General features: G+C 54.2%; 1 protein-coding gene and 1 non-coding gene across 6 annotated transcripts; one reads left to right on the plus strand and one right to left on the minus strand.

Annotated features, from left to right (window-relative positions):
- Positions 1-71: 71 nt before the first annotated feature.
- ANKRD13B (ankyrin repeat domain 13B) lies at positions 72-17,632 on the minus strand. 5 transcript variants are annotated; one of them, XM_033090761.1, is made up of 15 exons: positions 17,030-17,632; positions 6,789-6,924; positions 6,582-6,706; positions 6,449-6,494; positions 5,702-5,845; positions 5,423-5,612; positions 5,279-5,345; positions 4,148-4,229; positions 3,308-3,372; positions 2,946-3,076; positions 2,667-2,824; positions 2,387-2,539; positions 2,123-2,286; positions 1,971-2,047; positions 72-1,478 (listed from the first exon to the last, which is right to left on the minus strand). In XM_033090761.1, exons 1-15 carry the CDS (start codon positions 17,141-17,143, stop codon positions 1,250-1,252), a joined length of 1,881 nt encoding a protein of 626 aa, XP_032946652.1. In that variant the 5' UTR covers positions 17,144-17,632; the 3' UTR covers positions 72-1,249. The 5 variants fall into 5 exon arrangements, with proteins under 5 accessions (XP_032946652.1, XP_032946650.1, XP_032946651.1 ...); XM_033090759.1 differs by having other exon boundaries at positions 1,150-1,517; positions 5,423-5,606; positions 17,030-17,269; XM_033090760.1 differs by having other exon boundaries at positions 1,150-1,517; positions 2,137-2,286; positions 17,030-17,269.
- LOC117014143 (small nucleolar RNA U13) lies at positions 10,090-10,193 on the plus strand. Its single transcript, XR_004421447.1, has one exon. It is a non-coding gene; the product is annotated as a small nucleolar RNA U13 (small nucleolar RNA).
- Positions 17,633-17,946: the final 314 nt, after the last annotated feature.

Genomic DNA, 17,946 nt, shown 5'->3' on the forward strand with positions numbered 1-17,946 from the left:
TCAGAAGGAACCCCCAGACTTCAGGTGGGTGCCCTCCCCCAGTAAACGCAGGTAGGAAAAACCCCAGGTTTGAAGCCTCTTTTATTTGTGCCTCAGAATCAGTCTGGTGCCCCTGGCATCAGGGAAGGGGGTGAGAGGAACAGTTTCTCTTTGTTCTTTTCTTCCATCCCTTTTGTGTCCCTTCTGAACCTCACTGGCTGAGCCAAGAAGGCCCGTCTGAGGGAACCCAGACAAGGGAGTGTGTTGGGACCCTGCCCCTGGAGGGGTCTGTGCTTCTCTGGGTAGGTGGGGTGGGGCAGGGGAGAGCCGGGGGTTAGCACCATTGGATGAAAGGTTTTAGAGTCAGCCCCTGGGTGGGGGCAAGTGGGATGCACAACCACAGAGGGCTAGCAGCAGCTGGTGGGAAGGGGTGGGTGGTGGTGCCAGGGCCCTGGGCGACACCTCTGTGTCCAGTCTAGTACAGGGTCTAGTGCTTGTCCCCAGCCCAATATGCTCCCCCACACACCATTTGCCAAGAGAGCATGAGGGAGCCAGGCCTTGCAGAGGTGTGTGTGTGGGGGGGTACCTTGGGCACCCTCCGTGATCACAAAAATGTCTTGAGGAAGGGGACTCCAACCTTTGGCCACCAAAATTGAAGCTAGAACCACCCTGAGACCCGACCCGGGAGAGGTATGGGGGCTGGGGGAGCCGGGCACCCCGCTAAGTGCACTTGACGCTAAAATGCCGGGGTGGGGGAGGCGCTGGGCCCTTGACCTGCTGATTTGTGTCTGGAACACAGCAGCAACACAGCACGAGGGGAGCTCAGTTGCGCCCCGGGGGTGAAGAGCGGAGATGCAAAGGCTTCACGGGCAGTGTCCTGAAGAGGGGACAGTGAGCAGAAAGTAGGGCTGGCCAAAAGGAGCAAGGATGGGGACAGCGCTCCTCTAAGGACCCGTCTCCCGCTCAGAATCGCCTGGCTCTGCCCTTGGACCGGCCTGAGCCCAGGGCAAAGGGTGGGGGTCAGGATACAGCAAAGCAGGAGGACCGGGCCATGCCAGCTGCCTCCAGGGCCCTGGCCCAGAAAAGTACCCCGTGGCCATGCCGAACCCCTCCCGGTCCGGTGCCTGGTGCGCCACTACGCCCCTGAGGCGGCGGCTCGGGTCTGCAGCCGGCTCGGGTCTGCAGCCGCCGCGGGACAGGCATGCGGGCCCTGCATGTCACACTCCGGGGCGGGGCATGCGTGGCGTGGCTGAGGGTCCCGGCTGGGGCGCTACTGCTCAGTCAGTGAGAGCCGCAGGATGCGCTCCAGTTCCTCCTCCTCCTGGAGCGCGCGTCGCCGCCGCTCCTCCTGCTCCTGCGCTGACAGCTCCATGGCCAGCCGCAGCTGCTCCTCGTAGCTCCGGAACACGTGGCCGCCGGGGCCCCGGCTTGGGCTGGGCCGAGGACTGGGAACCGCCGTGGGGGGCACAGGCTGGTGCTGGGGCGTGGGTGGGGTGCTCCTGGGGGCGGGGAAGACACGTCCAGGGCTCCCAGCGCACCTGCCATTGACCGCAGCCAGGAGCCAGCGTGGAGGCCCCACAAGTGCAGGCCTGCCACCCGCCAGTGGAGGTGAGGAGTCCCCCGTCACCATCCTGGCTCCCACCCAGTTGTGGCAGATCCCCCCACCTTCTCAGTGGACGGTGACCCAGAGCATGTGGGCATCTTCTAGAAGCCCAGCCCTACATCCTGACTGGTGAGGCCCTGGAGGCCAGGAGGCCTGGCCCTTTCTCCCAGACCCCTTTTGGAGTACTGTTCATCCATCCAGGAAGAAAGGGTGGTGGGAAAAGCCATCTTGATACCGGTAGGGTCCCTGGTGAGGGTACCACAGTTTCTCTGGGCCAAGAGGAGCTGCTTAGCCGGAAGTGTTCTCACCACAGGGACAGGGTACTGGGGTACCGTGTGCATGTCGGATGGGTAGGGATAGGCTTCTCCAAATCCTGGTGGGCACTGACCTGTCCTGTTGGTGACCCTCGTAGGACATGGGGTGAGTGCCCGGCTTGCTGTTGGTTAATGCCTCCCAGATGGTGACCTGTTGGGAGGAGGCGTGGGCCAGTTGGCTACGGCGGTGCCCAGTCTGGTGGCCAGGCGCGGCTCGGGGACGCACCTGGTCATACTCACTGCCCGCCTCAAGCAGGCTCTGCTGGATGGCGAACTGCAGCAGGTCGTCTTCGTCGTCACGGGTGGCTGCCTCCCGCTGGCCGCCCAGCACGCTGTAGCCCCGCGGGGCCTCGAACAAGGCGGGGGAGATCTCACAGCTGCGGCATGAGGCTGAGGGCAGGCTGGGGTCAGAGTGGCTCCCCAGGAAGGGACAGACAGCACGCCGGCATGGGGGTGAGGGAAGGGTGGGCTCGGAGGAGGACGGGCTCACTTGTGGAACTGGAGCTGCTGACACTGGAAGAGTCGCTGCCTGGGGACGGGGTCTCGCTGCTGGGGCTGCCTCGCACTAACGGCACCGGCTCGTCGCAGCCATTGAGGTTCCCAAAGGTGATGCGGGCATTGAGGACGTGGAAGATCGGGATTTCTGACCGTGAGGAAACCATCAGGCACCACCAACCGCCCCCTCACACTTTAGCTCCCCACACACACTTTACCTCACCTAAGCCCCACACCCCCAACAGCCACTGAGGGGACATGGGGTGAGGTCTCACCAATCTTGACAGGGAAGCCAGGAGGCAGGCGTAGGGTAATGAAATCCCGGAGCTTGGCAAAAAGTGCATTGCTGACAGCCATGAGATCAATGATGGGGGCCACCTGCTCACACAGGGACAGGGGGTGCTCCTCACACAGCCACAGCTTGGCCTTGAACCTGCCCCCCACAGATCCCAAGGGATGAGGGACATTGTAGAAGCCATGGCCTCCCAGAACCTTCTGGAGCCCCGCTGGCTCTGCCCTGCCCACCCCTCTCCATCACCAGCAAGGGGCCTCACTTCTGGGTCTTGGTGGTCAGTTCCATGGGGCGGCCCATATCACGGTTGCCAAGCTCAAAGCTGGGATTGAAGTACTCTTCTGCGGTGATGGCAGTGGGGTTGGCTGGGCTCAGAGTCTGAGTGATCAGGGTCTGTACCACATGGGGAGGGGCCCATGAGCCCTTCTCTCCCTGGTACCAGGCCAGCCTCACGGGCCCTGGAGCTGCCCCCCTCCCGCCCCCCACCACTGTGGAGCTGAAATGGCCTTGGGCATCGTGGAAAAGATGTCCACATGCTAAGCAGGACAACATGTGTGTCCCCAGGCCTCCTCCTGAGCCACATTCACACCCTTCCACCAAGGGGCACCCATGGCACACACTCACCCCATTTTGAGGGCCCCCATGCTGCTCAGCAATTCCCAGGAAGGACTGCAGAGGTGTCTTACAGCCTACAACAAATGAGGCGTCTCAGAGGACACTGCAGCCCTCAGAAGTGACAGCACCCAAGACCTAGGGAGGAGGCTGCTTCCTGGGGGGAAGAGGGAACGGTTTATCCACACCACACGTCCAGGCACCTTCATCTGAAAGTGACGGAGAGCTCAAAAGGACAAGGCCAGAACCACTGTAAGCATAGCTGGAATAAAAGTAGGCCTGGGGCTCAGGAGAAACTTCTAAAAGAATCACTCTTCAGGTCGGGGACACTGAACAAAAAATACCTGCCTTTGGTGAGCAGTTTGGGGGTATGCACATGTATGTGTGTGTTTTGCTTCAGGCACTTTCATATCAATGACTTCATTTGTTCCTCTGTGAGGTAGGAATTATGTCTCTCCACTTTAGACAGTCTAACTGGTGCCCAGAGAGTCAGGTGTGGTATCAACGGGTACAGAGAATCAGTGGCAGGCCGCTCTGACTTTCTTTGCCTAGGTATGTCTCACTAGACTAGGATGCCCAGTAAATAGGATACATGACATTTCCCTCCCTTCCTAAATCCAGTGCAGACATTAGTAATCAATCCCTACCCATTCAGCCTGAATGTTGCCTTAGAATCATCTTAGCACTCTAGGCAGCCACTACCAATCCTTATGACTTAGCACTTGAACTGAAAGCTATTTGCCTGAATAAACTAGCCTGACTTTTGCAAGGATGTTACAGGGAATACTGATACAGGCGCTCAAGTGGAAGCTGGTTCCTCACACGTTCCGCCATGTGCCTCTGCCTCATTACCTTTGACCTTGCCCTTGTGCTGTTCTGAAAGATGCTCTGTCCGTGTCCGGGTGATGAGTTCCACGTTGGATGCTCCATATACCTGGGGATAGATGAGAAAAGGGCTCAAAGACAGCTCTGGTACCACTACCCACTGCCCCCAAAGGCATTCTGAACACTTCCTGCAACTTAGGGTCTGGGGCAGGGGAGGGGGAGCTGTTTGCTCCAATCTCCAGGCCTTCAGGAAAGTAAATTTATGAAGATATTCATTCATGCTCTTATTCATTCGACAAACACTTTGTGAGGAGCCTCTATCTACCAGGCACTGAGGCAGGCATGAGGGATACAGTGCTGAACCACCACAGCCAGATACCGTCCCTGCCTTCTTGAGGCTCACAATCTAGTTGAAGACACAGAAAATGGACAGTTACAACATAGTGTGTGATATATGCTCTGGTGTGGGGAGCACAGGGCTGTGGGAACAAAATGCAGAGGCTTCGACCCTGTCTGCAGAACCAGGGAAGCCTTCAAGGAAGAAACAGTGCAGAAACCTTCAGCATCTGTTAGTTCCTTTATTCAGTGGCGGCACCCTGTGGTCCCACGGGAGTGATGTGGGAGTCCCAGAGTGACGTATACACTCTTCTCAGGGGGATAGGCCTGGCTTTAGAGTCAAACAGCCAGGGTCTGGACCTCGGCTGGCACTTACGGTTGTGTGACCTTGTACAGGTCAAGTAACCACCCCAAGCCTCCATTTCCTCATCATAAAATGGACCGATACCCTAATTCATAGAGTTATTATAAAGATTAAATGGACTACCATGGAAAGGACTCAATAAACATCTGTAAAATGGGAATAATAGTAGCACCTACCCAAAAGGGTTGTCGTGAGGATTAAATGAGCACGTGTATGTGTGTGTGATATATATACATGCATACATATAAAATGTCAGAACAGTGCCTTGAACACGAATATAATAAGTGCTCAATAAATTCTGGCCATCCTCCTCAGCTGCCTCTTGGTCTAGTGCTGCTCCCTCATGCTGCATGGCTTCTGTGCCTCCAAGGCTGAGAGAGGGTGGTTAGGAAACCCCTGGCCCGCTCGCTATAGGCAAGAGTGCGGTGGGTGCTGGCACCCAGGAGCTGTGGCCTCACCTTGGCTTCATACCCATTCACCATCTCAGTCTTCTCACTGCGCCAGCCCAGGATGCCAGTCTTGTTCCTGGAGAAGCAGGGTGGTCCAGGTAAGAGGGCACCTCACCAGGTTGGCTCCAGGGTCTCGAGGCCACGCCCACTCACCTCTCAAAGGAGATGTTCTTGGTATCGAGCTGTGTGGTGACAACGGGCGCAGCAAGCCGGCTCAGCACCTGCTCCTCGGTGGGCTGGGCAGCAGCCAGGAGCAGCTCGCGGTCCTGCCCGGCCAATGCCAGAGTCTCAGTGTACACCACCCGGCGGTCATGGTCGATCTCCATGACCACAGCGCCTGTATCTGCCAGACACGGAACAGCATAGGTGGTCAGGGGTGCCGTGGAGCTGTCTCCAGCCTCCCCACCCTGCCCCACTTCCTGCCTGCCCGACCTTGGCCTCTGAAGACGAAACTGCGGTTGCCTCGTTGCCATGTCATATGGTCAAAGCCTAGGAGCGTGGTGTCTACCCGCAGATTCTGCCCACTCTTCCACACTTTGTAGGTGTCGCTAGGGCAGATCTTGGACACCAGGGGCACTAGATGGAAGGAAAGGTCGGAGGTAGCTTCGATTTCCCTGGCCTGCCCAACCTGGGCCACCTCTGGCCGGGGGTCAGGGTTTGGCTGGGAAAAGGCAGGAACTGGTAGGAGAGAAGCCCCTCCCCCAACAACCCCCACACAAACACAGGCCACAGTCACTCAGATATGTGCAATCTGAGGTCAGGGACAGGCGTGTGGCAGCCACCTCCAAGTTCCCATTATCTACCATTAATTCATTCAATCTTTTATCCGACCTTCCAACAAATGCTTATTAAACACCTACTGTGTGCCAGGCACTATTCCAGTCACTGGGGATACAACATTAAACAAGACAGGGAGAATGACTTCTTGGAGCTTACCTTCTAGCAGGGAGTGACAAATAACACACAAATGAGCAAATCATTACAAAGTGAAAGAGATAGTAATAACAGACTCAGGACAGTGTGAGAAGGCCTGGCTGAGGCGGGAGCATTGAGCTGAAAACTGAAAGATGAGGAGTCACAGAAGGAGCTACGGGAAGAGTGTTCCAGGCAGGGGAGCAGCAAGTGCAAAAGCACTGGGGTGGGAGCGTGCCCAGAGAGGCCCCCACTAGCCCCTCTTACCCCAGCTAGTGAATTCCCATTTCATCTCCACGTAGAAGTCCTGCGCCTGGAGAATGACAGGAAGAGTGGCTAAGTCTGCGCTTCTGACAGGGTTCAAGGGCTCCAGTGGGGAGACTGAGAGGCTGGCCCTCACCTTGCGCAGCTTCTCCAGGAGCACTGGGATGCCCGCCAGTCGCTTCACCACCCGCTGGTAGTCCCGGTACCGTAGCACCAGCTGCACCAGCTGCAGGTCCCGGGTACTCACAGCCTCCTGAAGCACTGGGGGAGGGGAGACAATGTCACAGGGCAAGGAAGGATATGCTGCTGGAGAGGTGGGGCCGGGGTGAGCAGTGGTGCCCACCTGTCCAGCCGCTGCGATTCTCCCTGCCCACGTCTGCACCGTGTGCCAGGAGCACACGGGCACACTCGAGGTGCCCCAGTGTGGTGGCCAGGTGTAGGGGAGTCCTCCCACGGGGATCCAGCTGCTCGATGTCCACCTGGAGAAGGAAGTGAAGACATAGCCCTGGTCACTTCGGAGGCCCAACAGCCTCTAAGCAGGCAGCAATCACCTGGCCACCTCACAAAGAAATAGAAAAAAACAGACACACTGAGCTGGGGTCAGGTGAGTGGGAAGCACTTGCAGGACAAGGCAGGAAGTGACTGAGAAAGGGAGGGCCTTCCTCCTTTCCTGTCCTCCTAGGTCCCCTCCAAGGCCCAGTGGGCTGCCTGCGAAGAGTAAGCTTGGGGCTGAAGGGCAATCTAAAGAGGCTGCTGGCAAAGGAGGCCACATGAGACAGGACCCATCCTAGGGGTCCAAGACCACAGCTTCAGTAAGGGCCAGTAATTTAGATCACTGACATTACCACTGAGTGAGGTTTAGTGAAGAGTTGCAGAAATCCTTCGATAGGAATGAAGGAATATGTTCATGATATAACTTCAGACTCATGTCCTGTGCCTGTGGGACACTATGTATTAAAATTTTAATAAATTCTATGATGGTTTTGTGAATAGCATGATTATATTACGTGAGGTTTTTGTTGGGTGATAAAAGCATATGTCTGTTAAACATAAACGTTTAAATAGATTTGGGGAGTCTAGGACCTCTAGTTAAATACAACCCCATACATGTAACTCTTTTCTTCCCAAAACTTGATTAAACAACCCCATACATGTAACTCTTCCTTTCCTTCCCAAAACTTGATTAAAATGCCAGTATAAGGCTTCTACTCCAACCATGATAACTAAAATTACCCTCCTATTATAAACAGAAAACTATTGCTTCAAGATATATGAAATAACTGTTTGGAGACATTAGACAGCAAGTAGTCCTAGGATCCCTGAAGGAAGAGAAAGAATGTGGGCTCTAAGATTGCCTGGATTTCTACCTGGAGGAATATTTGAGATTGCAGTTCAGGGAGGGGAATCCCTAGCAGAGCACAGTAGTAATCTCACTCAGGAGCTGAGAAGACAGACAGGAGTTCAGGGAAGCTGATGTAGCTAGAAGTTGCAGGGCAGAGTCTCAGGAAGGGATGAGCTATGCAACCAAAGAGCTCCAGAAATTCACCTGGGGTCGCTTTGAGTCTTTGGTAAATACTAAACTTCATATGTGTAGAGTGAAACTCAACCAGGCAGAAAAGGAACAATAGGTTGATAAATTCTCAGAGCTCACCCAGGCCAGGGAGACATTCAAACTCCAACCTGCTAGAGTGGAGAATCCTTGTTGTTTACCCGGGAAGGGTATTGAATAGAGACTTGAAAAGGGTTATGCCTTAGTAGTAGGGCTAACCTATCCCGAGAGAAAAGGCTCACCTAGACCCAATATAATAAAGATTAAAAATAAGCTCAAAAGACTCAAACTGATTTGCAAGTAACTTAACTTAGTCTGTCAGAACAAAGCCTAATACTCTTTAAAGGAAGACAATAAAATCCAAGTGCTTAACATCACAACATTTACAATGTGCAACATCCAATTAAAAATTACTAGACATGCAGGGAAGTAGGAAAATATGACGCATAATTAGGAGAAAAGTCGTTTCACAATAAAGATGACGAATGGTTCAATATGCTCAAGAGTTCAAAGAAAAACATGAAAACAGAGTCCATGGGGAAAGAAATAGGGGATACCAAGTGCCGTATCTGAAGTGAAAAAAATCCACTGAGTGAAATTAACAATCAATTAGACACTACAAAAAAAAAAAATCCATGAACTTGAGGACATAGCAATAGAACTACACAGACTGAAGCACAGAGGGGGAAAAAAAGTACCGAAAAACATTCAAAGAGCTTCAGCAATCTGAGACACTCTAAGGCATTCTAACTTAAGTGTAATTGGAATTCCAGAGGATAGGATAAGTAAATGGGGGTAAATAAGACAAATTAAAAGAAATAACAACCAAAACTTTTCAAAATTTTATTTATTTATTTATTTATTGAAATTCTTTTTTATTCGTTTCAGGCGTGCAAAACAATAGACATTTATACCCCTCACAAAATGATAACCCCACCACCACCAAATTTGATTTTTAAAAAACCTATTGTAGTTGGTTGAATGGTGGTACCCCTCAAAAATATACATCTACATCCTAACATCCAGAACCTGTGAATGTAACCTTATCCAGAAAAAGGGTTTTTGGAGATATAATTAAGAATCTCAAGATCAAATCAGCCTGGATTATCCAGGTGGGCTCTAAATCCAATAATGTGTCTTTGTCAATAAGACATACAAAGGCAAGATACACAGAGAGGAGTAGTTCCATGAAGATAGAGGCAGAGACTGGAGTTAGGCAGCCCCAAACCAACCAATGCTTGGAGCCACCAGAAGCTGGAAGAGGTAAAGAAGGATTCTCCCCTAGAGCCTTTGAAGGGAGTGGAGCCTTGCTGACACCTTGAGTTTGGACTTCCAACCTCCAAAATGATGAGAGAGAAAAAAAATGTTTTTGTTTTAACCCACCCAGTCTGTGCTAATTCGTTGTGGAAACTCATACAAAAATAAACCCATAGAACTAAGAAACTCAATGAATCACAAGCAAGACAAATATCAAGAAAACTACACCAAGGCCCATCAAAATCAGATGCTAAAAACTAGTGATAAAAAGAAAACCTTAAAAGCATTTTGAGAAATCAGACAAATTATATATGGAAGAACAAATGTAGGAAATATTACATACTTCTCATCAGAAACCATGTGAGCTAGAAGGCAATAGAATGAAATCTTTAAAGTGCTGGGGGAAAAAACTGTTAAACTAGAATTCTACATCCTGTGAAAAATATCCTTCAAAAACAAAGGGGAGAGGGGCGGCCGGATGGCTCAGTTGGTTAGAGTGCGAGCTCTGAAGAACAGGGCTGCCAGTTCGATTCCCATGTGGGCCAGTGAGTTGCGCCCTCCACAACTAGATTGAAGACAACAAGCTGCCGCTGAGCTTCCAGAGAGGCGGCTGGATGGCTCAGTTGGTTAGAGTGCGAGCTCTCAACAACAAGGTTGCTGGTTCAATTCCCCAGTGGGATGGTGGGCTGTGCCCCCTGCAACTAAAGATTGAAAATGGTAACTGGACTTGGAGCTGAGCTGCACCCTCCACAACTTGATTGAAGGACATTGGAGCTGATGGGTCCTGGAGAAACACACTGTCCCCCAATATCCCCCAATAAAATAAAATAAAGGGGAGATCTGCCATAAGTGTGATGATTGGGTGTTCACGCTCTTATGTGAGATGTGCCTCCCTCAAATCTTGTTAAAATCTTGTTACATCTGCATATTACCTGTCTGATGTGAAAAGATAAGATAAATAGATAAATAGGGAAATGAAGAGTTTTGTGGACAAAAGAAAACTAAGAGAATTTACCACTAGAAGATGTTCAAGAAATGCTAAAGTTATTCAGGTATAAGGGAAATGATACCAGATGGAAACTTAGATTCTATACAAAGGAATGAAGAGTGCCCCAAATGGTAAACATGTGAGTATAAGAATGTCAATAAAATATTTAAAACCCACAAGAATAAAGAGATATCAGCAGATGAGAAATTTTACATGTTTAGAACATGGAAAGTGGCTGGGGCATCATTGACTTAGGGTAAGAGAGGGTACCAGAACCTAAGCACCCACAGAGGGGAACCCTAGTGGGTAGGAAGCCAAATCACCCCCTAGCACCTTCGAAAGGTACAGAACCTGCAGGCAATTGGGAACAGCAGAGGTGGGAGTGAGACTCAGAGCTGAACACAGGGGGGCTGTTGGCCCCCTACCCAATCTTGTAAAGATGGGAGATGCCCCCTTCCCCTCCACAGGACGCCAGGGGCTTATTCTCTGCAGAAATTGAGCCTGAGATGCATTGGACTCATGGACACTGACCTGAAGATGAGGTGATGGGGCTGAAAACTGGTGAACAGTGAAAGCCCAGTCCCTCCCCTGCCTCAGATCCCGGCGCACTGGCAGCCAGACTGCCCCATCCTACCCCGAGCAGGAGACTGGGGAATTCTTCCTTGGAGAAACTAGAGGCACTACAGACCTCTCCATACAGACGTTTGGGGATCCCGCAGTAAGTGGCCAGCTGGCCACCCAATCATCTGACAGCAGCACCCGAACATCAGTGAGCTCCACAGCCCCATTCTTAAATATGTCCCAACAACCAGGGGTGACTGGACATTTGAGGAAAGCCACCAACATGAAACACCAAAACATGGGACATGGATGCTGAAAACCCAGAGGAAACACTGTCAATGCAGGAAACAGAAGAAAACTTTTTTGGAGGAAAACAGTCATTTACGTTCTCAGAAAAATATGAAAAGATAATTGTATTTATGAAACAGAGTGGGACATCCTGACCTCCCATAAGTTCTCTGTTTTTCCTCACTTTCTTCACTCCAGCCATTCCTGGACAGCTTGCACCTGCCCCAGTTCTCCCACTCCAGGAAACAGTACCTCAGTTCAGTCCCTTTTTCAGGTAGAAAAAAACAACAACGTTGGAACTGTTTTTCTCTCTTCCTTTCCTCTTGCCTTCCATATCTAATCCATCAACAAAACCTGACCTTAGAGGCTCTACCTTCCAAACAGATCCAGAGTCTTCTTATTTTCATCACCTCAATCTTCCATCGTGTTGTAGGCACCCCATCTCTCTCCTGGTGGCCTTGTCGCCTCATTACTGGTCTCTTCACTCCTCTCCTGGCACCTCAGGTCTATTCTCCACATGGCCCATCACAGCTCCTGCCATCCTGTGAAATGCTCTTCAGGTTCTGATACTCTTTAGCTCAAAACCTTCCCACCGCTCAGCCCTGGACGACTCCTTACACTCATGCACTCTCCCACCTCTCCTCCAGATTCCACTCCCACACACCGGCCTTCCCTGGATCCCCTGCAGAGCCACAAAGCTTTCTCCCCCACTTCACTCAGGTCACTGCTCAAAGGCCACCTCCTTAGAAAGGCCTGCTCGGACCACCCATCTTAAATGACAGGTGCCATTTCTCTAGAGATTGTCCCTTCCCCTGCTTTAATTCTCTTCCAACATGAAATTGCTTGTTTTTTCATCGTTTCCCTCACCTAGACGGTAAGCCCCACACGGGAGGGCCCTTCTCTGTTTTGTTCAACGCTATATGCCCAGTCCCTAGACAGCACCTGGCACATAACTGGTGATTAATAAATATTTGTTAAACGAATGCAGAGCTGACTATATTTAAGGGACACGCGGAGGCAATCAAGTGTAAAATTGATAAGCCGAGAACTAGGTGTAGAAGTATATTGTTTATAATTATGGAGGTAAATAACAGACAGCCTGGAGTTCAAAGCGACTGCCTCTGAGGAATGAGACGGAGAGGTGGGGAGAGGTGAGGTGAGGATGCCTGCTTTTTATTACAAGCCTTCTAGCACCAGTTAAATATTTTAAAACATGAGTATGAATTCCTTGATCAAAAAGAAAGCATTTTAAATAATTTAAATAATTTATATAAGTTTTATAACCCTGTGTTCGCATTTCTTCGTTTTTAAATACACCGGAAGCCTCAAAAAAAAAAGTGTGCCCGGCCCTGTGGCCCCCCGGCTGCCCCTCACCATCAGCTCCCCACACAGGAGGGGGCCCTAGTTCCTCTTTGCCCACTATGGGTTGGGCTGGGCCCCTCCTCCAGACCTGGGTGCGGCCTGAGCCCTGGGGTGGGAGTGGTGAAGGGCCTACAGGCCCCGAGCTGGCTGGGGCAGTCGGGAGGAGACCTTCCCAGGGGCTGCAGCGGAGTCATCTGTGCCTCCCAGATGCTGCTGCTGAGACCCCAGGGAGCTGGCAGGGCACCCCGCCTGGCCCCAGGGTTCCAAATGGTGCCTGCCACCCGCCCCCTCAGATGCCTCAGCTCCAGGTGAGAGAGAGAGAGAGGCAGACAGACAGACAGACAGACAGAAAGAGGCTGGCACTGCCTGCCAGGCAGGAGTGCCCCTCCCCACCCCCACTCCTCAGGAGCTCTCCCAGGGTCCTCAGGGTCCCCAAGGCACCACTGTTTTCCAGGGCCAACATGGGCCCTGTGTACCCCAGCCAGGCCCCAAAGAAGCTCCCCACACCTGCCCAAATCAGGGCCTGCAGTGGAAGTGGCACCTTGCCCTGGGCCCAGGTGGAAGAATTTATTAATTTCCTCGGCAAAGGCCTGCAGCTATTTAATTGCTGGAATGAAAAGGTTTCCCATGAAACCCAATACCCAGCCCTCCCAACCAAGAGAATGGAAACTCCATGCCAGCAGGCCTCAGCTAGAGTCAAAAGCAGGGGTCTCGCTAGCTTAGGAGCCAGAGCTCCCTGAGCAGAGAGCCACCATGTTTTCACTCAAACACACACTTGCACATGCACACACACACGCACACACACACGTGCACGCACACTAGTACTGTAACGATACACACTCCTACTCCTGCCTCCACACTCACAGTACATGTGCACCAGAAGTGTGCAAGCACAGGCGTGCCCAGCTGCTCTCTGACTCGGCAGGCATCTACTCACATGTAACACACGTATTTGTTGCCAGCATATTTGCACATGCACACCCCTTGCACCCACATGCACTAGCAGGGTATTTTTCAAACTTGTTTCGCATTAGCAGAATCCTTTGGTTAGGTGAAATCCTACAAGGACACACCAAATGTACAGACTAAAAACGGGTGCTGGAGAAGAAGTGTGGGGCCTTGCCTTCTTAGCCTTTGTCTCCTTTCCCTGTTCCCCGCCCTCCTCCAGCCCCAGGCAGGACAGCCCGAGTCTGGTGTGATCACTGCTTCTCAGCTCTCCCACCGCCCATGAGGGGTGGGAACAGGTATGCCCTGAGTCACTCAGGAGGCAGGGAGGCAGGATGCTTCCTTACACTGGGTTGAGCATGTGGGGCCAACCCTCCCTCCGCGCTGCCCCCTCTGTCCTGTCCCACGCAGCCCATCCCCTCATCCCAGAAACATTGATTTTTGGTTTCTGGGGTTTGTGGCTCCCTCCTCTGAGCTTCCCAATTCACCAGCGGTGGTGATGGCCCACAGCCGGAACTGCCCACTTTAAGGGGTGGGGGTGGGGGAGCACAGGTGCTCTGGGTCACACAGGTACCTTGGGTGGAGCAGCGTCTGACTGAGCATCCAGGGGCCTGAGAAGCCATTTCACCTGCCTCTAGGTCAGAAGGATGAACTGAGGAAAGCAGGAAGGAAGACCATGGTGGATGCAGCCCCAGGAAGAAAGAAAATGTTTCCCAGGAACCATAGTTTGGCCCTCTCCAGAGTGCCAGTTGCCAGGGGAAGAATCCTGCTCTCTTTGGCCCTCCCACAGGGAGCTATACAATCTAACCATGACCTCCCATCCCGAGGGAACACCAGGGACTCGTGACTTCAGAACCACGGCTGTGGCCAACTGGCTGTGCCAACCTCAGGGCCTGGCCAGCCAAGAAAGAACTGGCACATCCACTGGCTTACAATCCTAGCCCCTTCCCAACCTGGCAGGACATGTGCATGCCAGGAAGCAGGGCACCCAGCAATCATTGTACTACTGGGTGCCAGCTAGGGGTGGTCATGGACCCTTCCCTTCACCCAAAAAACACCCACTGAGCACTCCCTGCTTCCAGCACCCAAAAGAGCTGGGGGGGAGGGCAGGGAGCGGCTGCCGAGCAAAGCTCATGACCCTGCCACACCATGCCCCTCCTTTGGAAGCCAGCATTGCCAAGCCTGCCCACAGGAGGGCTTTCTTGGAGTGAAAAAGAGGCAGCAATGCCAAGTGAAGCCCAGGGAAACCCAGCTGCTGTGTGTTAGAGGAAAGCCTGGCTGTTCTCTGCGACAGTTAGTGCCAGGAAAACCAGAGGTCAGGGACCTCCAGCTGGGATGCCTGGGAGTGGGGGGGAAGGGCATACGGGGTGTGGGGTGTGGGGGGGTTCATTACGATGTTAAGTGGCTGCTCCCAGGCCCATCCCCTACAGGAAATGGCTGGGTTGGGCGCTCAGCTCTGCCCGGGAGCCTGATGTCTTGGGGACCGAGCAGTGTACATTTGGATATAAGTGTCATTTTGGGTCAGTCCTGGAGTTAAGATACAGTCAGGGGCCTCTCCCATCCAGACTGATTGGCACTTCCCTTCTTGGCACCCCCAGAGCAAGGAGGACTGATCTGATTCCTCTGTGGCTGAACAAGGGTTAACCTCAACCAGTGCCCTATATTCCCTCTGGCCTGGATCAGGGCAGGAGATGTCCATTTCCAGGAGACACTAATTCACCAGGGTGGCTCAGGGGCCACACTCAGCAGCCCCAAACCACCCCTGCCTTCAGTGGGTTCCAGTCTCTCCACCCCAAGATGGCTGCTGATCTGAGGACTATCATTCAGAGAGTCCCGGGTGAAAGAGCCTTTGCTTCTAGGGTATTTTGCCTCTCTCCAATCTCTGCAAGAAAAAAACTACCCACTCCTCCAGCAAAGGAGTGCCACTGAGGCATTCTGGAGATTCATCCACTAGCTCGCTGCCTAATAATCCTTCAACCCACCTGCCCTCCTCAACCATCCCATCAGGAAGTTCCTCTTGTGTCAGACTTAAATCCCTCCAGCTGTAACCTCTGTCAGAGACTTGTCTTCTTTTGCCCTCAGGGGAGGAAAGCAAAGAAGAGCCAAAAGAGATGACGGTCTGTTTCAGCACCCTGCACATCACACTGTGCTTTCCTGTTTACACTTGCATCGCCAGAACAGGGTCTCCTTGAGGGCAGGGGCTGTTCGTCTTTGTTCCCCAGGATTTGTTACTCTGAATTCGCTTCCTTTACCTTCAGCCTCTATAGCTGAAAACCACTTCCTTGATGATGGACAAACAGAGGCATGGTCTGAGGAGTTACCTGGAGTGTCCTTCTGTAAGCAGAGGTGTAGCAGAGGTTTGGAGGCTCAGGTCACCCCAAAATGTTGAGACTACTATGCAGAGCTGGATGCTATGCTGGCCTTGGGGTGCAGTGGTGGATTTCAGAGATACACTCTGATCCTCACCTCACTTGCTGTCTGGTGATAACCTGCTCTCTGCCTCATTCTTCCCTTTGGGAAGCAGACGGCTGCTCAGACTGAACTTCCTGTGACTCAGGAAGTGGCCATCAAAAGGCATATTCCCAAAGGGGACAATCCCTGAGAAAACCACACCCAGCCTATGGCCCTAGAGTCTCAGACCCAGGACAAGTCTGCAGGCCTCAACCTGAGGCAACCCAGGGCAGGCTGGGCCCATCTCTGGCTCCTGCCTCTGCACCCTAGAGGGCGAGTTGTCCATGCCACGAATGCCTACCTGTGGCCTGGGGGCCAAGGGCAGAGTTGGGAACTACCTGTGGACCTGTGCTTGCCTTGGTCCTGAAGAATGGCCAGGAGACCCCACCTTACCCCATCTTCTTGGAGGCCACCGTCCAGCCAAAGCTGGCTGACCCAACCATTCTCACTGACTAGCAGGAACCACGGAGCCCGCTGTGTGTGCAGAACCTCAAATGTTTCCTGTGACTAGCGGCCCCTAGCTTCCTTAGAGCCTAGAAGCCAGGCCCCAGCACCAGAGGGCAGGAGAGCGCCTTTCAGCACCTGGACAAGGCTCTGGGGCTTCCCCAAGAGGGTCTCTCTTTGTCCACTCCCCAGTCCTGAGCCGGCTCTGGGGTCTGAGGGATCCAGGGGCTCTGCCCAGTCTAAGCAAACAGATTAAGCACTCGCCTTGAGGGTTGAGGGCAATGGGTGGGGCTGAGATGCCTGGGGGTGTCACACAGCCTATTCTCTGATCCTGGACTTGTGACCCCCCCCACGCAGGCTTTGCCTACCTCCGCACACTCACGCGGGAGGTGTCGCTGCTCCAGAGTGGGGCGGACTCTCCCACCACATGGAACACAGACCTAGCCGGCAGTCCCTCCCCCGCAGCCCTCACGACCCGGCGGGGAAGGGGCACAGGATCCCCTACTCCAATCTGAGAGGATCCGGGACACGTGTGGGCCGCCGGTCCCCGCTGGAGAGGAGCCCGGCGAGGGCCGCTCCCATCACCCTCTCCCGGTCCACAAGCACAAAAGCCGCGGTTCGAACAAAGAAGCGCTGCAAACTCGCCGGGGAGGCGGGACAGCCCGCGCCGCGCCCTCTCCCCACGCTGGGCGGGCGTGCCCGGCCGTGGGGTCCCCGCGGCGCCGGACGGCGCTCTTACCTGGCCGGCGCGGACCTCTTTCTCCAGCTCGCGGTGGCGGTTGTGCCACACGAGGTAGTGCAGCGGGTACTTGCCCTCGGGCCCCTTCTTGACGGAGGCGTTAGCGGGTATCATCGCCCGCTCCTCATGCCGGGGCCACGGCGCCCGGCCCGGGAGGAGGCAAGGCGCCGAAGACGGGGCCCGGGGCCGCGGGGTGGGGGGCCGGCGCTGCCTGCTCGCAGGGTTGCGGCTCAGGCATGTGCGAGCGGCGCCGGCGGGCGGGGGCGGCGTGCCCGGCGCGGTGCGGGTGGCCGGCGTCCTCGCGAGGCGGCGGCGGCGACGGCGGGCGGCGTGGAGAGGCCCCCACCCGCCCCGGGAGGGAGCGGGCACTCGGCGACGCGGCTCCTACTCGCTCCTCGCCTCTCACACCCCCGCACACAAAGACGCGGCTCCACAGAGGGAGCAGGCTCCCGCAGCGGGCGCGGGGGCGCACGGGGTGCGGGCCCCGGGGACGCGGCCGCCGCCGCAGGGACGCGCGCCCGCAGCCCCCGGCTCCTCGCAGCCGCATAGCCCGGCCCTCAGCCCGAGCGGCCGGCCAGGGATGCGGGGGTGCAGGGGAGAGAGGAAGGGGACCCGGGTGCCCCGGGCAGAGCTTGTTATAGCTCGGCCCCGCGGCATCATGGGGCTTGTAGTCCACCTCGTAGAACTGGGGGTGGCGAGTGGCCGGAAAGGGTCCCGCACTGTCCCCCTCATCCCATGAAAGCGTGGGGAGGGAATCAGGCATGGCCGAAACGGAGGCAGCGTCCTAATGCCAGGTGGGCTGGGGCGCAACCCCACCGCTGGCATTTTGCCTTTTGCCTGTTCATGGAGTGGGAGGGGACTACAGGCCTCGCCTCAGCATTGGGGGGCGCGGAAAGGTGTGGCCTTCGAGATCGAGT

Source organism: Rhinolophus ferrumequinum, chromosome 21 (assembly GCF_004115265.2).
Source record: "Rhinolophus ferrumequinum isolate MPI-CBG mRhiFer1 chromosome 21, mRhiFer1_v1.p, whole genome shotgun sequence".
NCBI lineage: Eukaryota > Metazoa > Chordata > Mammalia > Chiroptera > Rhinolophidae > Rhinolophus > Rhinolophus ferrumequinum.

Coding starts and splice junctions, on each gene's coding strand:
- ANKRD13B (XM_033090758.1), bottom strand. CDS start 17,143: ATGATACCCGCTAACGCCTCCGTCAAGAAGGGGCCCGAGGGCAAGTAC. Junction 6,707..6,788: donor GAATCGCAGCGGCTGGACAG/GTGGGCACCACT, acceptor CCCCTCCCCCAG/TGCTTCAGGAGGCTGTGAGT. Junction 5,846..6,448: donor ATGGGAATTCACTAGCTGGG/GTAAGAGGGGCT, acceptor CCTTCCATCTAG/TGCCCCTGGTGTCCAAGATC.